General features: G+C 47.9%; 5 protein-coding genes across 5 annotated transcripts; 2 read left to right on the top strand and 3 right to left on the bottom strand.

Moving 5' to 3' along the window:
* Positions 1-1,218: 1,218 nt before the first annotated feature.
* Positions 1,219-2,154, top strand: N7532_001506 (uncharacterized protein; the record flags this gene model as incomplete). The annotated part of the gene is made up of 3 exons (XM_056614000.1): positions 1,219-1,365; positions 1,424-1,665; positions 1,713-2,154. The coding sequence occupies 3 exons, from the start codon at positions 1,219-1,221 to the stop codon at positions 2,152-2,154; spliced, it is 831 nt and encodes a 276-aa protein (XP_056479041.1).
* Positions 2,155-5,098: 2,944 nt separating this feature from the next.
* Positions 5,099-5,831, top strand: N7532_001505 (uncharacterized protein; the record flags this gene model as incomplete). The annotated part of the gene is made up of 2 exons (XM_056613999.1): positions 5,099-5,401; positions 5,463-5,831. The coding sequence occupies 2 exons, from the start codon at positions 5,099-5,101 to the stop codon at positions 5,829-5,831; spliced, it is 672 nt and encodes a 223-aa protein (XP_056479040.1).
* A 3,172-nt stretch (positions 5,832-9,003) lies between these two features.
* On the bottom strand, positions 9,004-9,503 carry N7532_001504 (uncharacterized protein; the record flags this gene model as incomplete). The annotated part of the gene is made up of 3 exons (XM_056613998.1): positions 9,004-9,029; positions 9,109-9,170; positions 9,220-9,503. 3 exons carry the CDS (start codon positions 9,501-9,503, stop codon positions 9,004-9,006), a joined length of 372 nt encoding a protein of 123 aa, XP_056479039.1.
* A 4,699-nt stretch (positions 9,504-14,202) lies between these two features.
* N7532_001503 (sugar porter family MFS transporter) lies at positions 14,203-15,919 on the bottom strand (the record flags this gene model as incomplete). The annotated part of the gene is made up of 3 exons (XM_056613997.1): positions 14,203-14,929; positions 14,987-15,746; positions 15,796-15,919. The coding sequence occupies 3 exons, from the start codon at positions 15,917-15,919 to the stop codon at positions 14,203-14,205; spliced, it is 1,611 nt and encodes a 536-aa protein (XP_056479038.1).
* Positions 15,920-19,028: 3,109 nt separating this feature from the next.
* Positions 19,029-19,421, bottom strand: N7532_001502 (uncharacterized protein; the record flags this gene model as incomplete). The annotated part of the gene is made up of 2 exons (XM_056613996.1): positions 19,029-19,310; positions 19,362-19,421. The coding sequence occupies 2 exons, from the start codon at positions 19,419-19,421 to the stop codon at positions 19,029-19,031; spliced, it is 342 nt and encodes a 113-aa protein (XP_056479037.1).
* Between the last annotated feature and the right edge of the window lie 4,180 nt (positions 19,422-23,601).

Raw genomic sequence — 23,601 nt, 5'->3', positions numbered from 1 at the left:
TTACTCTTACAGTACACTCACTATTCCTTCATTCACACATACGGTGGCTATGTGTAGGTGCCAAGAAGACTAGTGTTTCAGGTGCTGGTAGATCATCCAATGATGTGCACTTTACTTCAGCTGAGATGGCCAGAGGGCGACTCGCATGACAGAGCGATTCTCACCCGGGCTCACCCCGTTCTCACCCTGTCTATTGCACACTCACCCTAATCACCCGAGTCGCGCGACGCTAAAGCGGCGCTCACCCTATTCATCCAGGCGATAACCACTAGAGTATTGACTGAGCAGAAGTCACACATGCCGGATTGTAGTATGTTGATCTGCGAAGACAGGATATTACTTTTTGTAACTATCTTTTAGGTACATACGACCATAGGGTGTGGAGAACAGGGCTTCCCGTCCGCTCAGCCGTACTTAAGCCACACGCCGGCAGGTTAGTAGTATGGTGGGTGACCACATGCGAATCCCTGCTGTTGTATGTTTTTGCCCTTTTTTTTTTTTTTTTTTTTGGCTCGTCCTTTTTCCATCCGAAGTTCTTTTTTATCTTATCTTTTTTATCTGTTTCATTCTCCAGACAAAAGGGAAGAAGAAAAAAAGCACGCGAATTTCAAGGGCGCTTCCATCGCCGCGAGCATGTGCGAATCTTCAAAGGTTCGACATTGCCATGTGGCGAGTTGAGCGTTCGTGCTACTTTCATAAGCAAATTGAATTTTCCCATATCCAATTCAAGTACCAAAGTATGGAAAACTATAGTTCGATCTATCACGAATTCCTCCCTCCTAGTGGAATATCCGAATTACCGGGGACGTAAAGAAGTGAGTTTCTAGTCTTATGTTAGAGCAAAGCGGAATGCGAAACACATACAAGGAATGGTATCGACAGGATCATGGGCAGATTGAGACGGCAGCTTTTTCGATGGAATGCTCTCGGAAGTGAATGCCTGCGAAGTGTGTTAAGACGGAGGGAATAAAGAGATATGCTATATGTAAGGCTGGATTTTACTGCGGGATCGAGCATCAGAAAGCAGATTGGAAGACACAAATGGGAAATATTGTCTGCTGTTGGAGGTATTATTCCTCCCCTATTTATGTTTGTTCCAACACTCCTATTTATAGAGTAGGCAGGTGAGCTGGTGGGCGGTGAGGTAAACACATTTGTCCTAGTGGTAATCTACCACTTCAGTTTCTTCTCCCCGCACTCTTACGAGCAGTATTTACCATGGACTCCCTCCCTATTATTGACCTGTCGATAAAGCAGAACCCCGCAACCATTTCCAGGTTGCGACAAGCACTACTTAAATACGGCGCTTTTCGCTTATGGGCCCCCGAACTGAAGCAGGCGGTTGCTGGAGGCTTATTGCGCGATGTCGGTTTCATTTTCCTGATGCTGACCCTTCCTTTCAGCTCACATTAACGTTTCCTAGGCCCGGAACTTCTTCCAGCTCCCCAGTGTAATAAAACAAAGAACCCAGGGGTATTCAGGTTTTGGTACGGAGCTTATTCGTGGAACTACGCCAATACCAAAGGAAGGCATCAATTTCTTTCGGACCAACGACCAGCGAGAAGGCCGTATTCCTCCCCCTGCCGAGTTTTTTCGCTCTGTCACAGCACTGCACGATGTAGGAACTCCCGTCCGCCTCCCCCAAACAGCAAACGCTCGAGCTAAGTATGCGAACATCAGAAATGGAAGCATTCTCGGGACCAGTTGTTCAGCACGATCTTTTGTGACGTTCTCGAATCGGAGATAGATTTGACGGGGACTCCCCTCCTTGACTATGAGTCTGTGGGCATACAATACTATAACTCGCAACGGATGATCGTTGAGGGTGGCGATTATTCCCCTCCGCATATGGACGGCGGCACACTGGCGATATTGATTCGGGAGGATGACGATGGTGACGGCTTAGAAGTCGCCGACCTTGAATCCACGGAGGAGCTAAGCAGCGACGGTGTAGGTCGCGAGGCGTCTTTTTTGCGTGTTCCTGCGGCTCCAAATGAAGTGGTTGTATTGGCAGGAACTCGATTGCAACGTCTACTGGGGAGAACCAAGGTTCGTGCCTGCGTGCACCGAGTGGTTGGCCCAGGCCAGAAACACAGCGCAGAAGATCGGGTAAGCGTTGGAATCTTCCGTGCTTGTGCTCCTCATCCCGCTTAGGGAGGTCGCCATTAGTTTCCCATGTCGAAGGTAGCCAAGTAATAATAGTAATAATTTCGCCGGACAAGCTTTTCCCCAGAGTACTCTACACCAGCCAGAATTGGGAGCGTTGGAGTCTGCAGATCGGAGAGATTGATAGTGATCCAGAAAGCGGGTATGCCGTACCGGGCAATCAGCCCCTCGAATTTCAGAGCGCATTCTAAGTTTCTGAGCATAGGATCTGGGGACCTGCACGAGTAAGAGAATGCTCGTTCCGCCATGGTGTAGAAGATGCGAGGTGGCCTCTGTCGGTTGTTGGATGGCCTTTAAACCGAGAAGGGAACCTGCTCGGGCAGGTTCTACATTTGGAAAAATGACCACACGGGCCCTCGCTATTCGTCTTTAAAGACTAAGGCGGAAGACACCAGCAATGCTCAACAAGATGCGGAATGAGGCTTCGACTAGTGGTTTTTAATCCAAGCCTTTGGTATCTCGAGGTGCAGGGCCTAGATGGATGGCCAGTGCTGATCTGACAACGTTTCATATTTTGTAGCAGTTGCTAAATTATCGGAACCTCAATCCTCTGTCCGAGTGCGGCCGCCTTCGCTGCGTTCTCGTCCAATGTCCGGAATGCGATATCGTCCATTGCCAACTGCTAACTCTGCCGTTTAATTAGGTAAGTGTTGGCCAGTGACGACTTCTGGAGCAGGACCACATCTTATAGCAGGTGTATGAAGGCTTTTTGACGAGCGAATCTACACGAATAGGCAGGACAAGCATCATTTTGTAATAATCTTGTGAAGAGAGCAATACATATTCTACTGTGATGACGCAAAGTCTAGTCGGCACAAGCGAAAAGCGATACCGGGATATGCCGCTCATCTAGATGGCCTCGGATCCCTGCCGGAAACAAGGTTGGGAATGCGGTGGTAAGGTAATGGGGATCTGTCCAATGATCCACCATGGTGGCATCTCCCCGGATTGCATAGAGGATGGCCGGCATCTCTCGACGATCAGGAAACGGACAGACCCCTGTGCACACGTGGGTACGATCCTGAGGGTACGCGGCTGACAAAAGTATAACGGACCTTCTGCCGTGGTGTTCAGAGCCACTCCACGAATGATCCCAGCGATAAAGAGAAAGGATGGTGTTTGAGATGATCTCCACCGCCTAGGCGTTGGAATTAGAGTAGGGAATTCAGCAGCGAAATATTGGATGTCGGCCCGTGAGCCCACTAGATTGATTTGACCACGCATGATGTAAGATATTCCGGTACATATCGAGACATAGATTGTGTATTGTCTCATTGGACAGTTCGTTCGCTCCTCTGCCGGGCCCTGTTAGAGACTAACTCAAGTAAAGTATTCAGAAGACGTGTGTCTGGATTCTGACGTTTACCACTGATGTCAGTGGAAACCGATCCCGTGATTAGAGGTTCAGCTTTCCCGGTATCAAAGGTACCATTTTCAGCTGCTTGGAGATCATTTTCATGGTTACCTGCACGTAGGCTGATTGTGTAACCCTCGCGCTCACGGAAATCAGACTCGTTGAAGCAAATGATATTTTCGCGCACTTCAAGGGGAATAGAATCATCACTCCAGCCGTTTATCATATGGTAATTAATCGCAAAGTGTCTCGATAGAGACGATTGCGTTGAAGTAAATATTGAAGGGCAGCTAGTACCTTGACCTTTCGCACAAGTAGGAAAGGCTTCAAGTCTGCCTTCAGAGGACTATTTTTTCCTAGCCAGAGAACTTTTATTATCTAACCTCGGATCAGGGCTCGGTAGTATCTGCAGTAATAGTTCAGAGACCTGTGGTATCACAATAAAGTGACCCCGCACTGCACAATAGCTAACAGGTGATGGGTGTCCTCCAGGGCGTAGCTTCATCACAATTCCAAGCGGGTGACACTTAGCAATCAAACATTCCTCAACAGGAGTTAGATATTCAAAATGCTTGTATAGTGCTGGCACAACGTCACATTGACATGATTCTTGGCAGAGAAATTTGAGGTCGTCTTTTGTGAAAGGGAAGTCAGGCAAGTCAAGCACAAGTTCGAAGCATTGTCTTGCCCACTGCAATAGTCGAAGTCACTACCTAGAAGCCCTAGGCTGCGATCAACCTTTTCAACTGCGTGGATATCTGCGACGTGGAGGAGTCTTCCGTAAGAGGCATATACGAATCGCTTGCTAGCAGCCTCGTTCGCTTTTTCATATCGGGCCACGGCTGAACGTATATGCACAGGAGATATATGCGTGGGAAATGCATTTGACGCTCCTATGCACCCATTAAGTTGTTGTCACGAACAAGTCAAGGCTTGGTCTACGAGACATCGTATCCTGTTTGGGAATCCCCCACATTTGCGTGATAGATCTAGTTTTGTTCACACTGGAGGGTCTCAGACACAACTGGTTCGATTCAAGCTGCATATGAAATGAGAAGCGCTGGGTAATGCCTTTCAACTGCAGGGAAGTGTGTGGAAACTGACTGAGGGTGAGGATAGAGAAGACGTTGCTCGTCCTCTGCTTGTGCTAAGGCTCGTGTCCGGCAAAATCTTTCTGCGGCAGGGCGAGTGCGCGGAGGGGGATAAGCGGAGAACAGAATCTTCTGAGCAGGATGGCGAAGGGCAAGGGCGGAAGCGATGGTTCGAAACAATCGATGAGGGGTACGGTGTCTTCCTGTTTAATTGTTGCTTTGAGTGCGATGGCGGCCTAGTAGTAGTATGAAAGTGGGGCCAGGTGCTCTTAGTACAGCCTACGATTGGCTGAGCGCTCTGCATTCACTGCAAAATAGGCAGGCGCGGTCGTCTCCCACCACACGAAAGATTCCTGCTGCCCTTCAGTGGTTTTCCCTTCTGCAACCTCCCAACGCGTATTCAACAACAGTATCAATTTTTTTTCAAGTGTGAAGCTCTCATAACGCATCTCATATCCTGTATTGAGGCTAACGGGTTTGCAGCAAAATGTCGAGTGCAGGTGTGGGTGGTGGTGGAAGGGAACCCCCCAAGAAGCCCAGCGATCTTCCCGAAGATCGCGAAAAGATAAAAGAGCGACGGAAGATCGCCAAGGAACGCCGCCGCGCCCGTCGGCAAGAAGTCACCGAGAACCGCCGTCAGAGTCAGCGTCTCCAGGACCAGCGCCGCCGAGAGGAAGCTTTGACGGCGGGGGGCGTGTTTTCTCAGCGTATGGCGACTGCGATTCAGACTGCGATACACTCTGCGATGATTGAATTTACTAGCCAATATATGCAGGACTCAGGCCTAGCGGTATGCTGTTGTCGGCCTATTGCTAAGGAATCATTGAAAGCTAACCTATTTGCTGATACAGGGCAACTGGCGCGAGAACCAGGCTCGTGGTGGTGGTAGTGGTCTCGGTGCTCGTGGAGGTCGTGCTCGTGGCCGCCGTGATGGCTGGCGTGGACGCATGAATCAAGATCGTGGACAAGCGGCTTGGCAGGGCCACGGCCGAGGAGCCGCCAACGCTGGTTCCGTTGTCGCTGCTCAGCAGCCTGCCAGTGAGCTTCAGGCCCTGGCCGTGACTCAAGTTGAATACAACAACCTGCAAGTTGAGGAACCCCCTCCCACTGATGGAGCGTTGATTCTCCAAGATGCTTTGGCATCCGGTGCCGCTGGCCTGCCGGATAACCCTGATGAGGTGTCCATCCAAGAGGTCGTGGAAGGGCAACAGCCCGTATAAGTCTCTCCGATGAGACAAGGGAGGACCCAAAAAAGTTCTAGCTCTAGTACAAGAGGACCCAAACAAGTTTCTAGTCAAAAGATGCACCCTCACGCATCTTATACATTTCACATTCATATTTTCCACATAACTGACCGGCCACAGCTATTTGTCTGGGATCCCCCAGACTGTAACACTGTTTAGCTTCGAGTTGTCTCGGGGGATCCATCAGCGATGAGCATGGACCTCTCCGCGGTGCTGTTGACTAGTGACCCTAGCCTGGGCGAAGCCAACACATGCTCAATTCTCTACCCGGATTCTGGGTGATGAAAAGCCAGTCAACCCCACATGCGCTTTTCATTACAGGCAGGTGTGGATGTAGTTGGTTAGGGTGGTGCCAATATGCCGAGGGTCGGCTATGGAGGTCTGCGGAGGATAGATTGCAGGTGGAAGACAGATAGCTTCAGTTTCTACAGAGATGGAGGCTGCTTGCCTGCCTGCGATGCCGCTGGTCGTACTATGAAAGCGGGTCGGGTGATCTGTGAGTCCGGGCTTTGATTGGCAGAGAACTATAAGTTCACCGCCCACCAGACTATTGCAAGAAGACAAGTTGCTACAACTACGCCCTGGTGTTTCGGGATTTTGCTACAGTTCTAACGATTCTGAAAAGTATTCGCAAATCGCCCCACCACGTCAAAATATAGATGGTTCAAACGATCTATTCCAGGCACTGTAGCAGGTGAACTTGAAGCTGTTCAAACATAGTTTGCCGCGGCACATCTTGCTTTCTCCAAGTTCTTGGTAAAACAGTAACAGATAGTATACCAGTGTAAGTTGAATGAAGCCTTGATTTCGCCATTCGCATCATAAATCTACCTGCGGAAGTCTTTGTAAGGGCCAGTGCTCTTCATTCCAGCTCTCGGCCTCGGCATCCCTTTATTCTTTCTCGAGCTTTTGATATTTTGTCCCTTCGTAGCGGAACTCTGCGTTTGAATTCATGTTCTCTCTCAGCATTTGTCCACAAAAAAAATATGTCTCCACTTCTTTCCCTTCTCTGACTTGCGTTTCGTTATTCCACAATTTCATAGGATGACGTGCACGCGGAACACCCTGCTTTCTACGTAGCAGAGGCCTGACAGCGACTCTAATATCGAGGGCCTCTATTGGGAGTTTTTCTACTACTCCTGTATCATTGGGACTGGGACGTACGCAGCTGGTAGGGAGATGCAACGATTTGGCCACATTAGCCATAGCGTGCTGGAGACTTCTGCAACTATGTGATCATCATGGACGCCGACTTCAGCCACCACCCGAAGTTTATTCCCGAGATGGTCAAGATCCAGAAGGAGACTGATGCAGACATCGTCACTGGCATCCGCTATGCAACTCGTGGGGATATCAAGGGCGGTGTTTAAAAACGCCGAGTATTGACATAATGTTGACCAGTAAGCTTCATACGGAGGGGACTTGAATTGATCTAAAGCCCCTCGGGAGTCTAGACTTGAGAATTTAGACGTTTGATATCATATTTGGTAAAGTTACCTTACCTGTTGAGAAAAACATGATCTGGGCGTTCTTCGATTCGACCCCATCTAGAAGAAAGATAGTGTCCGGGAGATCTTTGTAGGTTCCAGAAAATCGGCCCATACTTGTCCTCCAGACTTTCGGTCGTAGGCACATGGAGTTTTATGAATACAATAATGTTCGGGGATACACTGATTTCCGGGGATGCCATATCGGTAATCGTAGCCGAAGCCAAAAGCGAAGCAATGATTTGACTGTAGAGTTGGCAAAATGGAGATAACGAGAACAACAGCTCCCTGCTAGTAACTCGCTAGTCATTAGAAAATCAGATCCCGAGCTCGATTGACCGATGACGTTTCAGCCTCACGTGTTGTGGGAAGTTGTGGCTTGGTGAAATCAACGCATTCAGGATGGAGGTCCGGGGGTCGGGGCCGGGGGCGAGAGGCGGGGGCATCTGGCCTTCTGATTCCACATAAACCAATAGATTAATCCAGCTTGGGGCTTGTCCCTTCACGCCCATTCCTGTCCATGCACCTGGGGCTGCGTTTCTTCGTTATCGCCGCCCGTGCCTATTCGAAAAAAGTTACCCCCTCCGCCCGCGGATCATAGGGCACCGCTTAAATGACAGTGGCTGAACGCGACTGCATTCGTCTCTGAGACCGCCCCGATTGGTCTTTGGAAACATTCTCCGTTGTGTGTATGGAGATATTGACGGAGCGATTTGCCCATCTGCACCGTAGGTTCTTTGGTACTCGTAATAGATTGTCTTCAGTGCGGTCTGTTCTTGCTCGATGGGGGCCTGATAGTACGTGCAGTCTTGGCTTGGCGCAGCAGGGTCCGCAGCCACATTTATCGGAGGAGCCGTCTGCGTGGGTTGGCGGTCTGTTGACCGAGGAATCATTTGCTGGGCCTCCTCTGCTGTGGGTACGAGGCGTTACTTCGTGGGTTGGGGGTTATTGCGAAGATTTAAACAGACATCCTAGCTACAGATCAGCATGAAAGGACAAAGGAGAAGGGATTATGCAGGTAGTATTACGCCAGATACGAAGCATCATCTCGAACCGGGAGCTGGGTAATCGGGGGCGGCTCGATGGACTTGCGTTTTATCCCTGTGTTTCCAGGCATGCACTCCTGGTTGGACTTCTGCTAATGGCGAAGTCAAAATCGGTACTCTGGGTATCGAGCGAGAAAGATACGTCGGCGAACGGCGAGGTGCTCGTCGAGGCGAACGGGAAACAAAGACAGGCGAACACGGGATTGATTACTAGAGAGATGAGTAGCGTGTGGAACTAGAACTGCATCGTCGTGTGGGTGAGGCGTGGTGACTTCAGATCATATTTCGATAGGAAATGGCGTAGAGAATGTCAGAGACGTGTAGGATTGGGAGAGCTTTGATCGTGTAGGTGGCTTATAGTAGGCCGCAGAGAGACTAGACCTATTACGGAATAGCCTTCGTACCTCTGGGTGCATTATAATGGGGTGAAGTGTGCACGCAGGGTCGTATTTTGGGCTTATTTGATTCTGATTCATGAATGAAAATATTGGATTAGAATATTTAAGGAGCGTACTAGTGCACTATTATCTGAAATCAAAAAGAACGACAGAATCCCACGCAGATTCTTCTGACCGAAGAAACTCCGAGTCTGATTTGGACGATTCCATGGGAATCTCAAGGACATTTTCCCACGTTCACAACTACAAGTTGAGAGAGAAAAGTCAGTCCATCCAAGACAGCAAACCATGTCGAGGGTTCTTTGAGTGGAAATGATCTTACCGCAGCGGGGGGGCTTGAATTCGTCCTTAACCCACCAGCCCTTGGAATTCTTGTACCAGTTCCTATGGTAAAATTAGTATTTGGGGCTCCTGACAAGGTGGAGGGTCATACTGGTACTTGCAGACAGGCGCAAAGTTGTCGCCGACGCTCGACTTGCCGACAATTCCACTCTGATCACAAGGATACTTGTGGTACCAGTAAGGTTTCTTCACCTTGCACCAATTCTCATGGTGATCATGGTCGCCTCCCCAGTGGTTGTTTCCGTTGTCCCAGTTTTCACCTCTGCCCCTTTCCTCCAGAGAGAAGTCGTCGGATGCAGCCGCAACCGGCTTGGCAAAGGCGACCGACGAAGTCAGGGGAAGGAGGGTGGTGAGGATCACGACGGGGGATTTCATGATGATATGAAGCAAGAGTTGGATAATTTCTCCAAAGACAAAGGTGTGGATTGCTGTAATTGCTCTGAGATGCTGAAGATAACAAGATTGATTGACTGGATTCGAGGGAGCTTTTATGATTTTCCAGCGACAACAAGGGTTCTATCTTTGTCCACGATATCTATAGAATAACTTTCATTCCATGCAAGTTCATTTTCCTAACCTGGTATCGTGCTGTATACTTGACATCAAACTGTCATGACTTCGTGAGTCCATGGTTAATTTTGATGAAGCGAGCTGATCTCCTATATTAGACGATCTAGTCCCGGGAAGACTTATTCCCGATTTGTATAGCTCAAGAGCCGCAGGAGATCAAGTCTACTTGATCTAAAATTGGGTTCGTAATCTGACGAGATCAACCGAGACGGAACAATTTTGAATGTCTTGGCTAGCCTTGTCCAACAAAATCTCACGCTGCTGGTGTCAATGAAGCAAAAAAAATTACAGTTCTAGACCACAGCGAAAACAAAGTTTTTAGTTCGATTCGCTTGCGACTTTTAAATTTAAAAGAGAGACCGGGAGCGAGAGCGAAAAACCACAGCCTCAATCAGCCTCCCAGAGGAAATGCCATGGTCGAGTACACGAGTGCTATTCTCGTCCTCATTTCAAAGTTCGTTTGCTGGGAAATCTAGGCCGCTGGCAGCTTGGTGGATCTTGGCAGACGTCAAAGAGTGCGAGTCAACTGATCTCCTTGTTTTGTAAATTCGGGACCATACGCTTGTCCATTTAGGTTTCTGGTACGCGAGCTTTCTTTAGAAACCAAAGATCTTAGGTGGCGATTCCGATGCTTGGGACTAAGTACTGAGCATGTCATCCGAGTATAATCGTCAAGCGGAACTGAATCCCGCCGCCGGGAATCTGGGGTTGGTGTAGTCCCCACCACCTGAGTCGAGAGTTAGACTCTACCCAATCTGCCTTGTAGTTACCGACAAGTACAGATTGTTCACTTTTGTACTCGGTGAAGATAGGTTGAGATGAGTTGAGATGAGTTGAGATCGAAGCACTTTTCTCTCCTAGTCAGCTGGATCTGCCTTGGCCGACCGCGTCTGCCTCTCTCCCACTCTTGCTTAAGCCAACAGAAAGCGCACACATTCCTTCATGAGCCACCTCACTACTGAATCCAAAATTTTGTTTGGTCTTTCATTTTCTTATCAGGCCCAATCTGCCATTTGAGGGGGTGTGGACCCCAAAAAATTCTAAAGCAAAAAGAAAATGATGCGGCGAACCGGGATTGAACCGGTGACCTCACGATTTCAAACCGAAGTGGACTTCAGTCGTGCGCTCTCCCAACTGAGCTATCACCGCAAGTGATGGGATGAGGCAATAATTTTGCCGCCATAAACAGATCTCATTTGAATGTAGTTAAGCGAGATTTTAGCCCAGATACAAACACTCTGCACGCCTTCAAGGTATACCATCAGCATCAGCCGGTCGAGACTCGTGTATCGGTAAGAATCTTTTATAAAGTCAGTGGGAGATGATATCTCAAGCAAAATAATTTGACTCATTTGCGAGTGAGTACATAACTAGCATTTTGAAGAAAGCTTCTACAAAACGGATGTGGTGAGCCGTTTGTGGAGTGTCGAGTACAGAACGGGAACCCCGCCGATGGCTTCAGGAGTATATATTCTCGTCTTGCTGGTGCGTTTTATGGTCGCCGATCGTGCCAAATCCATGAAGGCTTTCCTTCTTTTTGTTCATTGAAGTCACACTCTTGTCGAGTCCCACTGTCGGTCTCTGAGTCACTTCGATCGGTTGTTTACCTGCAACTACTTGTGCACAATATAAACAGTTTACGCCGCCAGAATATACCTCCCGAACCCATTCATAGGAGTTGTGGCGGCCGCCTTCCTCCTTCAGCTCCTCTTCCTTGCCAACATATCCTATTTTTACCAGACGGCGTTCTACGACTCTCTCTGAGTCAGTAGCGTGGATGTACTATTCGTTGACTACGACCAAAACGTTGTTGGTCGCTCGGTAAACGCAGCCTACCAAGGGCTCGCAAGCAAAAGGTTGCCCAACAATCCATCGATGCCAGACAACCCGACTTTCCCACCCTGGACGATGTGCGACAGGCTGTTTGCAGGGGCAATATTGGGGCGCCTTGTACACAAACTGCCGTGCCTCATCCAGACTCTCTTCTGCACTTGCGTCGCCCCAGGCAGCGGAAGTCTATGACGACTCAAAGCCCTTGACTAATGTGTGAATGGGGCCAAATAAGCTGCAAAGGCTCAAACCGTTCATTCGAATCTGGAGATACCGGTGCAGGCAATCAGAGGAACCTACTCCCAGTTAACTGAGACCGCAGTGATGGCCACAGCGAACGTGACGTGGATACACGAATTGCACAAACTCTTCTGGACCCGATCTCAGCATCGATCAATATAAAGCCCACCAAACGAGGGCTCGTTTCTACTTAATCACAGTCTGAAAGGTGATGCCGATTTAGGAACAATTTCTTTTTCATCATGGCACAGAACGGAATTTCCTCCGACTTCAAGATCTTTCACCTGCTTTCGCTCAAAAGGGGCATCCTTTGTGACGGATGAACCTAGGAATAGCCTCATCTCGTGGAAGGATCTTTGAGGCATAATTTTGGGTCGTTTGCACTACGCATCTTTTTCTGGCAGATTTTCTTTCTTTCTCCTTCCTTCTTCATCTTCGGGATTCTCGTCCGTAGGCACCGAATGAATCTGTTTCTTTCGAACGGCCCGTAACATCCTTTTCCGATTCGGTCTTTCTATTGCTGCACATTCATTGCTTCTTTATGCATGGCCGGCTACATATGGGGATTTTGCGAAGATTGGAGCATCAACAGCGGCCAATTTGCTCTCACTTGGAAGGCGATCTGGCTAGTCAAGCATCTGAACTTTTATTGACTGACCCAGACCCTGCAGTCCTTCAGCCGGGGTTTATTCCGCTTGCTATGCTAAGTCGGATAATCGTCAATGTCTCGAGCAGCAACTCGCCGTTTGACCTATCGGCCGGGTTTTATCGAGTTGGGTTTAGGGTTTACCTCTACCAGCTTCTACTTGATATTGGACAACGGCTGCAAACTACCCCTCTACCGGAACTTACCATTTCTTTTCGCCAGATGACTTATTGAATTTGTCGCATTTCTATTCGGTATGCGCAAGCGACACCATCAGGAGCTGAATGGGTATACAGAAAAGGACCTTGCCAACGTGCCCCTGCCAGCGGCCTGAGCCGATGATTGTCTTCAGCGATGCGAATATATGAGTAGCGCAACTTGCTTCTTAGACAAGGCCCAACATTAGCAGCCTTGAATTTCCATGGACCCGAGAGCCCCCTTTTGCATTGCCTATCCACCTCTACGGCAGGGCTGTCAAAACGGTGTACATGAAAAGAGGTAAAAAAAGCAAAAAAGTAGATAATAAAAAATCATCAGATGAAATTATCAGATTAAAAGATTAAAGTAAACAAAAAATTTAGCTTAAAAATTAAAGCAAAAACATACAACAGCAGTGATTCGCATGTGGTCACCCATCATACTACTAACCTGCCCACGTGTGGCTAGTCGACATTTAATAGTCGGGTAAGTGTCGTCTGTGGAGAATACGGTGAGCGCTGCTTTAGCTTCGCGAGACCCAGGTGACAAGGGTGAGTGCGCAATAGACAGGGTGTGAAGCAGCGTGAGAGTGGGTGAGAATCACCATCCGTAGCACGACCGCCGTACTGACCCTCTCAGCTTAACTATGATTGAATGTTATTAGGTCGCCCTGACCCACCTGAAACACTCAGTTTCTTGGCGCCTCCACACAGCCACCAGAGGTGGTTCGACAGCTTTGTGTTGTTTTAATATAATGCTATCTATTGTGAGATTGAGTGAATTCGATGAGCCTATAATAGCAATGGGTAGAAGGTGGTGGCATGAGATATTTAGGCAAAAATCGAGTGATTCTGAGCGAAGTACACCAGTCGGGCACTCTTTCGCCCACCTAGCCCACAGTCAGTGGTTCGTGGCCAGCTGGGCGGCAGAGCCCTAGATTGGCGACCAGGGTGGCCTACCAATGAGAAAAGCTTAGGAATAGGTGTATCTATTGCTTCAGAGATGTATAGTAGTGTCAGTTTCTAGAGTCTATGACTCGATTAGTCATATGTTGGACCCTTAAATTAGTTAGATAAAAAGAGGAGAATGAGATCAGATGATATTGAGAAAAAAACTGTCTGTGTAGAGAAAATAGCCGGTTTATTGGCGCCAGGTGGCTAGGTGGTAGTCAAGAGGGACTTAGGATAGAATATGTGTATTCCTGTAAACACAAGATTAACGCTTGGAGAACTCAAGCGTATCGGTCGCTAGGCGAGTAGTCTTATACCCATAGGTTAGCCGCTCGTTCTGACTCGGTTATGCACACAATTCTGCCAGACACCTAGGCAGTAATGTTCTCAGTGTGTCCTTTATGGCAGCCACTCTAATAAGGAGTGGTGTGTTATGTGTTTCTCTATCTCGACCCGTCTACGCTGTCAGACAGCCATGGCGCATCTTCCTCTGCGCTATGTGACTTCTCTATTCAAATGGCTGTTCGTTCTATTAATAGGTAGATAGGACGTAACTTTTAGAGTCGCAGTTAGAAGGGCCTTTATAATCTTGTCTTCAAATAATTCTATGAATGGAGCGCTTAGAAATGTCAAGGGCTTCCTACACATTTCCAACAGCCTCCATATGCTCTCCATGTCCAGATGCGTCTTGCTTTGTATCGGATACGCACTTGTTCTGATGCACCAACTCGTCTTCGATCGCAATGTACCGCTCTGGGCGGGTAAGGGATACCGCTTCTGGGTTGTTATGAATCAACAATGACTGGTTGTCTCGGAAGAACAAATCAATGTCCTCCAGTTGTCGGTGCGCCGTCTCGGGGTAGAAGAAGTAGATGGTCGGCACAAAGACCAAATTGAGTACTGTCCAGATGATGTAGAACCTCCAGTGCAGTTTTTCGATCCCGATAGGCGTGATTTCAACAACCAAAAAGTTGATAGCCCAATTTGTTGCTGTTCCCAATGCAGCACCCTTAGTCCGCATACTGAGTGAGTTTAGCTCTACAGGTAAGAGCCACGGGATACCTTGAAATCCACAACCAAAGAATAAGTAGTAGATAAAAAAGAACGTGATTGAAGCAGATGCCACCTCCTTCGAATGAGGATATCCATCCTTTTCGTTGAAGCGTAGGAGGACAGTGATGAGTAGGTAGCAAAGGCCCTGGCCCAAGGCGCAAGTCATGAAGAGTCGTCTACGGCCCCAGCGTTCAATATTTGCGATTCCGATAGTGCCTGCAATTAGATAAGACACCGAATTGCACGCCGCCAGCAGCCGAGACAACGTCTCTGAGAGCCCGACAGACTGCATCAGGACAGTAGGTAGATAGTAACTGGTTCCATAGTCAGTATTTCTAATATTAAGAGCTTTCAGTGAAAGCTGGACTCACCTAGTGACGTTTATTCCTGCACCCTGTTGCATGAATTGGGCACCAGCCCCCAAAATGAGCCGACGCATAGCGCATGTGCCACCCTCTTTGGTCTTGCCACGTAGAAGGTCCCACCAGGAGACAGCATGTTGACGCTCATATTGAACGGCACCCACGATTTCCGTGTATTGAGTCATAATGTATGGCTCATTGACGTCCATATCCTCCAGATCAGCGATAATTACTTGAGCTTCATCAGAACGGTCATGTGCGATAAGCCAACGGGGCGACTCCGGCAACCACGGGACGGTCGCGTAGAGGATGAAAATAAAAATGAACTGGAATGCCAAGGGAAATCGCCAGGCAACAGGTCCAGGGAGAAAGCTGAAGGCAAAGGTGATCCAGTTGGAGAGAGAGAACCCAGCAATGTTGAGGGTCAACTCGATCACTATGAGACGGCCTCTCCATTTCGCTTGGCTGGTTTCTCCTTGCCATACAGGAGCAGTTGAGGTATTTATACCGTTGCCCAAGCCAGCAATAATGCGTCCCACTATCATTTGGGGGACGCCATATGCTGTGATCTGGAGAAGCGCACCGATGGCCATGATGGTTGTTCCATAAATAATAGATAGTTTCCGGCCCCATCTTTCGCCCCAAGCCATGGACATTATAGCACCGAAGAGACAACCGATATCGTAAATGGCGGTGACAGTTCCAAGCAATGTGGCGTTGTCATTTAGAGCCAGCGTGTCGAGGAAGTCCTTTGTAACAACAACGCCGCCTAAAACGTCAGCATCGAGCATTGAAAACGACTAATAGAGGGGAAATACCAAATACGCCCTGGTCATAACCAAACAGCATCATGTCGGTCGCACAGGCGACGGTGACCCAAAAGGTCAGCCATCCACCGCGTAAGCCAAAGTAAGGCTGGTTGGGCTTGAGTTTGTCAAACATATTCAGTGCAATGAGGAGAAACAAAATCGAAGGCCCTTGAAAGACGCTGGTGCTCATTCACCCTTTAAATAAGCCTTTAGACAGTCCTATTGGCAATATACATGAGCCATTTCCACATGGCGAAACCCTTGGGACGTGGTTCCTGACTTTATTCGAGAATCATTTCTCCGTATGTCACGACTTTGATTCCCCACCCGGGGTACTCCACAAAAGGCTGACCCACCATGGATGATGGATTCTGTGTGGTAGCTAGTGGATGGGAGAAATTAGAGTTGCGGGTGGCAAACAATAATTTCCTTGGAGTCAGGGGCATATCGGTTCAGGGTGTCCCGTTAATCGTCTCAAGATATGAGCCGAAGAAAAGCAATATTGGAATATGAAAGGATCAGACGTTGGTTTTTATTTCAGAGACTCACTTTGTGATATCAAATAAAACTTCTTCGTTACCTGGCGGCGTCTCAACATTGGTCACATCACGAGGCTCGTTCCATCTAGGAATGAGAACAACGGTGTCGCCAAGTTGATCCATGGAATGTACGTCACTTACGTCACCTACGTCACAGCGTAGAATATTTCTAGTGTTATTTGTAGATGGGGAAAATAAGCTCGACGTTGTTCCGAAGATCCCCAATTGAGTAAACAAATCACCTTCGAGAAATTTCGCCGACAAAGTTCCGATAGGAACAAATCGGGCCGATTTGGTGCGCTTCCATCTCCTACATGCCGAAAGTAACTCACCGAAACAATGCCGAGAGTACACGCGGGAGCACGAAATGGCGATCTTGCGTACACACACAAGCTTCCTTGGTCTCTTGTGCTCCGGCCCGCTTGATGGACTGAGGGAATTACGCAATGACCTCAGGAGTGACTGGCCACCCCCACGGGGCGCTGCTTGTGTGTGGTTCTGCAAGTTAGAATTTTGCCAAACAACCATTTCGTCATGTCGTGTACTTTTAATCTAGGACTTCTTTGATCACATCGATGCCGACCTTCTCCATAGAAGAAGAGTAGCTTGTAAATCTCGGTATAATAGACACCCTTAACGCAACTCTTGCTGCATTCTCCTTCCTCTCCACGGATTTAAAGATTATCAATTCAGGTGTTCAACTCCATCGGACACAGGTGGTACCTCTTGGTCTGCGGCATAATCGCGGTTAATCTATGGCTAACCGTAGTGATGGTGTAATTACAAAATTCGCCATCTCATCACGAAACGTTGAATATTCATTTTTTCCCCTATTTCAATTACATTTCAGAATCTCATGGCAGTGATGAGTCATCATTCCGTAGAATGTGGGCAAGCTGGGGATTGTAGATTAAGCTGAGTTTCTGCTGCGTTAGGTCCATGAACCAAGGCGTTTTACTGGTCAGAAATGATAATTATTGCTTATTCAGGACTAGCGCATTTCAACATTTCAAGGCCCATCTCACATCTCATTTCAAATATGTCAAACTTCAGAAATTTCGAAAAATTGAAAACTCATTTTGACTTCCCTACCCATCAAAACCCATAAGAAACTCGTCAAGAACGGATAAACCCGTCAAAACCCGTGGGAACCCCATCAGAATCCGTAGAAATCCCATTAAGTTCCGTTGAGAACCCGTGTGTTAACCCGACAAACCCGCCAGATACAGAATCCCCAATCTTGTTCCTTACAGAGTCTTCAAAAATATTTCATCCACAGGATAACTTATGTAAAAGAGCAGTGGGAGATTCCCCGGGAGTTCTAACTATTCAGCAGGACACCTGCTGCAGAGTACATGTTGATAAATCTGCAGATTGAAGCAAAGCAAAAGTAGAATATTAATAAAAAAACCTATGATGCATCATACCTATATTTATATGTTTTGAACATAGAAATTTGAGACTAAGCAGATAAGATTGTAGTAGCCCTCAAAACGTGCACATGCTCCCGTCCGTGTCAATATATATGTCTGCATCAAGTGTGGTCAGGTACGAAGAGAAAGAAGATCAACCAATGTAGTAACATTGTAAGGAAACAACTAAGCATTAGGGGTAAAAAGGGAGGAATGATGGAGAGATGGCACGAGGAGATCAAAATACATACAGTATGTTTGCGGCAGCAGGCATGAACACCAGGCATTACACATGCGAATAGTGACAAGAACACAGAAAGAAAACCGGGGATGTATCAGTAGCAACACTATCACCTGATCGTTCAGAAAGAGATAAATAAGCGATTTTTATGCTATTGCGGATAGCCAGCCGATATATTGGATATCCAACAGATATCCACTTGCGGATGCTGATAATGGTCTATTATCGTTGTCAGCGGATATGCCGCAGTCTACGACCAATTCTCCCACCTCTGATTCGTTGCATCCTTATTGCACGCCCTCTTCTGATTGTTGTTCAAGCATTTCGCACTTCGGTTTAATGTTGGCATTTTTTGTACTTACTGGCTCTTTCCTCTTTATCCCTAACAGCTGACTCCCCAACCCTAGTGTCTGTGCCTTATACTTGCTGCCTAATCGTTATACCTTCACGTTCATTGCTTGCATGCTTTCGCTACACACATCTTTAAAGTCTTATTCTGATTATCCCGCCAGTTTAGGAAGCGGGGTCAGGCCGCAATGCGCTAAACTCTCTCTGAGCATGAGCGTAGAGCAGAACCAACCTCCTCGGGATCACATACCTTCACCTAAACTCGAGGATGGAAAGCTTTACCTTTCCGAGCTCAGTATTTTACTACCCGAGCCCCAGAGGAGGGAGGACCAAGATACCATCCTCGGGCTCATTGCAGGGTGAGAAGCAGAACACATAGGGGGGATAAGGGATGTGTCCAGCAATACGTCGTCGCTCTAATCATAACGCCTTGATCAATATTCGTAGACGGAATAGAACATTGGGATCATGCCTGAAAGATGACGTTGTAAAATTCTAATACACAAGTCAAAGCGTCTCGTCGATAGTTACCTATTCCGAGCCGTGTACAAGTGCAATTTGAGCGAGTGAATAGAAAACAACAAAACAAGCAATTATGACCAATTCTCCACAACCTGTCCCTAGGAAGCAACCTCATTGTCTACCAATGGACTCATTATCCCCATGTTACGTCGATATGTTCGCGAATGTGACATGGTGCCCTTACTGAGAGGGAAGGGCAGTCGAGGATGGAGGACCCCAGGGAGGGCAGGCAGCGCTGCCCTGGAAAGGAGGGGGAACAGAGAACGGGGCATCAGATGGAAGAGGGAATCCAGATGGGTAGGGGCATGGGGTAGTAGGGGTTCCGGAGGGAAGCGGAGAGGAAGTGAAACCCGAGGGAGTCACGCTCACGGTGGGCACCGGAGTTGAAGAGACCACCGAGCTCGTAGGCACAACAGAGGACGACTGAGAGGAGTATCCCCAGGCAGGGGCCCACGGAGGAGGCTGAGAATGTTAGTTGCTTTGGACTGCGCAAAATCTATCTCAACGACTTACTGCGGCCACGGCCGCTGAAGCGAGGCCGAGAGCAATGGTAACAAGCGAGCCAGTCTGCATATTGAACAACTGATTCGAATATGAATTGATGTGCGGATTGAGTAGCCAAGTAGCAGGTAAGTGGTGGCAGCGCGGGAAACCTTTATAGCTTATACCGAGTAAGAATTTATTACCTTGATAAAGTTAATAATTACCTTGATAAAGTTTAGCACACGGGCGGCACTTCAAGTTCTTAGATGATCATCGACACGATCGTCGGTGTGGGTCAATAGTGCCAGGCACAGGACTAGCTCCACAAATCGATTTGGAGAAAGTTGCCATATGGCTGTGCGCTTTTGAAATGAATGTTTCAACTAAAGGCAAATGATATCCACACTTCGGATCGAAAGATATGAAAGTCGTAAGGGGAGATAGATAGTCCCTACGAATAATCTAGAGAAAAGGAAATGCACTGTCTATAGAAGGCTTTATAATCGCTCGTATCACTGATCATGATCTATTGTGATTTGCACTACATTTATTTAGAAAGTTGTCGAGCTTTGAAGCATCAAAGGCTTCGGGAGTAAGAAATAGCTCAGATAACACGAGGACCCGCTCTTTGCGAAACGACATGCGGATATTCGTCCGACTTGCAGATCAGTCCTATTTGAGAGTGGACTCTCGTGGGTATTAAACTTTATTCGACCCCTCTTCCATATGCGGATTCAGTGTCTCGACCAGCGATGACGTCTGTGCGTGGCGAGACCCATGATGCGATCTACAGGAACACGACAAAATAGGAAGGTCGGCCGAAATTAAAGTTTAATTACCACCTTTAACCACGGCTCAGGTCTTTCTCCCAACGCCTCGCCGGTGCAAGGATTTTTTTATTCAAACCACTTCAGATCGATATATTATTAGGCTGATTATCTCCAATTATCCTTGGACGCCAGTACCAGATTTGTTTGAGAAAAAGGCAGCAAGCAAGGTCTTAGTCTCCCTAATCGAAAGACATGTGAAATGGTGTGAGAACTTCACGAAAATGATTGCGCGTACGTCTGGCTCTCCAGGTTGAATTATATAATCATATTCCACTAACGTAATCCACAAGCGAGTCGATCAGCCAACGCGGTCGCGTCCCCCATTTGATCTTCCACTACCTTCAAGCACCCACTATGCCACCAATTCGCTCTCAAAATGCCCAAAACGTGTCGAGCAGGAAGGTAGGATCCTCCTAGCTGTTAAAGCCATCAAAAATCATGAAGTCTCTTCTATTCGTGAAGCTACGCGCCGTTTTGATGTGCCCTTTGGCACGTTATATAGCCGGCTTCGCGGTCAGCAATACCGACAAGAATCACGCGCAAATGGTCATAAATTGACCCAGTTCGAAGAAGAATCGCTTATTGAATGGATACTATCTATGGATCTACGTGGAAATCCTCCCCGGCCAAGCCTGGCTAAAGATATGGCCAACTTACTACTCGCAAGCCGTGGATCTACACCTCCGACCGTTGGCATTAATTGGGTCCCAAACTTCATCAAACGTCATGCAGACACGATCGCGAGTCGCTTTAGTCGTCGATAAGACTATCAAAGGGCACAATGCGAAGACCCAGCTTTCATTGGCGAGTGGTTCGACTCTGTACAGCGAGTTATAGCCAAGTACGGCATCGCCAACGAGGATATCTTCAATTTTGATGAGACTGGCTTCGCAATGGGCCTAACTGCCACCGCTAAAGTGATCACTCGTGCCGAATATTATGGGAAACGATCGATGCTACAACCTGGGAATCGTGAGTGGGTGACTGCGGTGGAATCAATTAACGCCGCTGGTTGGCACCTTCCACCGTATATCATCTTTAAGGGCAAAGTCTTTATCGAATCGTGGTTTGATGACCTTCCGGATGGCTGGAAAATTGACAAAAGCGCAAATGGATGGACTACTGATGATATTGGTCTTAACTGGCTTAAGAATCACTTTATTCCATCCATTAAAGGCCACTCGAAGGGCAAATATCGACTACTAGTCCTTGATGGCCACGGCAGTCATTTAACGGCTCAATTCGATCAAATCTGCACGGAACATGATATTATACCAATGTGCATGCCAGCGCATTCTTCGCATTTACTCCAGCCACTTGACGTGGCTTGCTTTGCCCCCTAAAGCGTGCATATGGTGAGCTTGTCGAAAGCCTAACTCGGAATGGCATCAACCAAATCGACACGCTTGGCTTCCTTTCGGCATATCCTGAGGCCCGTCTACGAGCATTTAAAGATACCACTATACAAAGTGGCTTCAAAGCAACAGGATTAGTGCCATTTGATCGTACTCAAGTCCTTTAGAAGATCAATATTCGGCTAAAACTCCAACACCACCCCGAAGCCGTGTAAGCAACAGTTCAGCCGATTTTATGCCTATAACACCACACAACGCTAAGCAGCTACATTGGCAGGCATCTTCGGTTAAGGCACTACTTAAATATCGATCTCAAAGCCCTCCTACGCCCACCAAAGCGGCCATTGATCAACTGATTAAGGGCTGCCATATGGCTATGCATAGCGTAGTGCTTTTAGCCGAAGAAAACCGGGGCCTACGTGCTGCAAATACAAAGAAAAAGCAAAAGCGATCAAGATCCACTCGTCAAATAGCTCATGATACAGCATTAGGTGCTACAGAGGCGCGTGCGTGGATACAGGCTAGCCAACAGCCAGCTGAAGTCGAAGCTTCAACCTCCGTGGAGATCGCAAATCAGGCCAGTACGCAACGAACTCGGGCTCCACCAAGGTGCAGTGGACGTGGAGTGATAGGACATAAGATAAATAGATGTCCGAAGCAGTAGCTATTAATTTAATTGCGTTGTGGTGGTAATATATGCAAATCAAAATTGTGACTGTAGTTGGCTGATCGACTCGGTTGTGTGATCGACTCGCTTGTGGATTAGGTTAATATTTTTAGTTACGTCCCGATGTTAAGAGGTCAAGTCTCACTGTCAAAGAGGCTCTTGGTTCATGGTGTGGTAGAGAGAATATCCTAGTGTTGAAGATGTCCGACTTGAACGGCCTTTTTGCACCCCATCAATACGTAATTGCGAGGTATTTAACAGTATGGACATCCTCGTCTTCTCAAATGGTATCTCTTTGAGCCACCATTCACCAGCTTCTCGAAATTTCGCATTGTTGGCTCGTGTAGAGCGTGTCAGTGATGTAGAGCGGTAGCCCGGTAACAGCGCCGCTCGTCCTTGGAGGCATAGCCATGCAGGCTCCTTGCCGCGGTAGAAAGTGCATCTGCCTGGGTCCGCTTCGTCAGTGGCTCATCATCGACGACATTTTAGGTCCCTGATGGGACGGCCAAAGCTGCTGCAACAGCAGCACCCGCGTTAGCGACGTAAATGGACGGAACATAGCCATTGAGTGAGCCGATCATGATGGCAATATGATTTTGCTCAAAGTCGGTAGAACTCCTCGCTATGTTTCGCACCAGGCCCATAGAACCAGCCAAAAGGGACCGACACCATTCCTTGTAAAGCGATGCGTGCTGGCTTCCGCAGCCAGATTGCCGTGGGCCATAGGGAAACCCTCTGTTGGGCTATTTTCGTGGATCCAAGCGTCGTCTTGGTCTGCATACAGCATGCTTACAGATTCTTGGACGGTACGCTAGGTGCCAGCTCGTGTAGAAATGAAGTCGGAATTTGGCAAAAGTGTCGCACGGGAGTATGGCGTTCCGTACGGTAGACGGCGTAGACCGGTCTGCCGAGGAAAATAGGCTCGAGCACGCACACGCCTATCAATAAAGCCCGTGATGAGCATCAGGAGGGGATATGAACCCGTGGATTGCTCGTACGCGCTGGATCGAATCATAAGGTGAGCAGAATGCGGCCCTATCCCTTCGAGAAGAGACCACCGATGCATCTGAGATCAGACCATATGGTGCATAAAACGAAGAAGAACAAGCGTCTTGATGCGGAGGGTGCTAGGTATCTACAGCATTGGTATAATCGCTTGCGAACTTGGCTGGAGATGTCCCGTCATACCTTTTAGGGAGCTTAGAAAAACTCGGCTTCCAGCCTGACCAGGGAAGAGCTCGGAAGGTAATTGGCAAGAACGTAAGATGCCATGGTATCACTGATTCAAATATGTCGAAACATCACTGTGCTCGAATGCACAGCTGCTGATGGTGGAGAATGTAGCCGTTGTTTATTTTCGAGAGCGAAAAGTTCATAGAAAATTGGTACATACACCATGATCTACCAGATTTCTAGAC

The sequence above is a fragment of the Penicillium argentinense genome (assembly GCF_028826775.1).
Source record: "Penicillium argentinense strain IBT 30761 chromosome Unknown utg000002l_segment0_segment0, whole genome shotgun sequence".
NCBI lineage: Eukaryota > Fungi > Ascomycota > Eurotiomycetes > Eurotiales > Aspergillaceae > Penicillium > Penicillium argentinense.
This window is presented reverse-complemented; position numbering and strand designations above follow the sequence as displayed.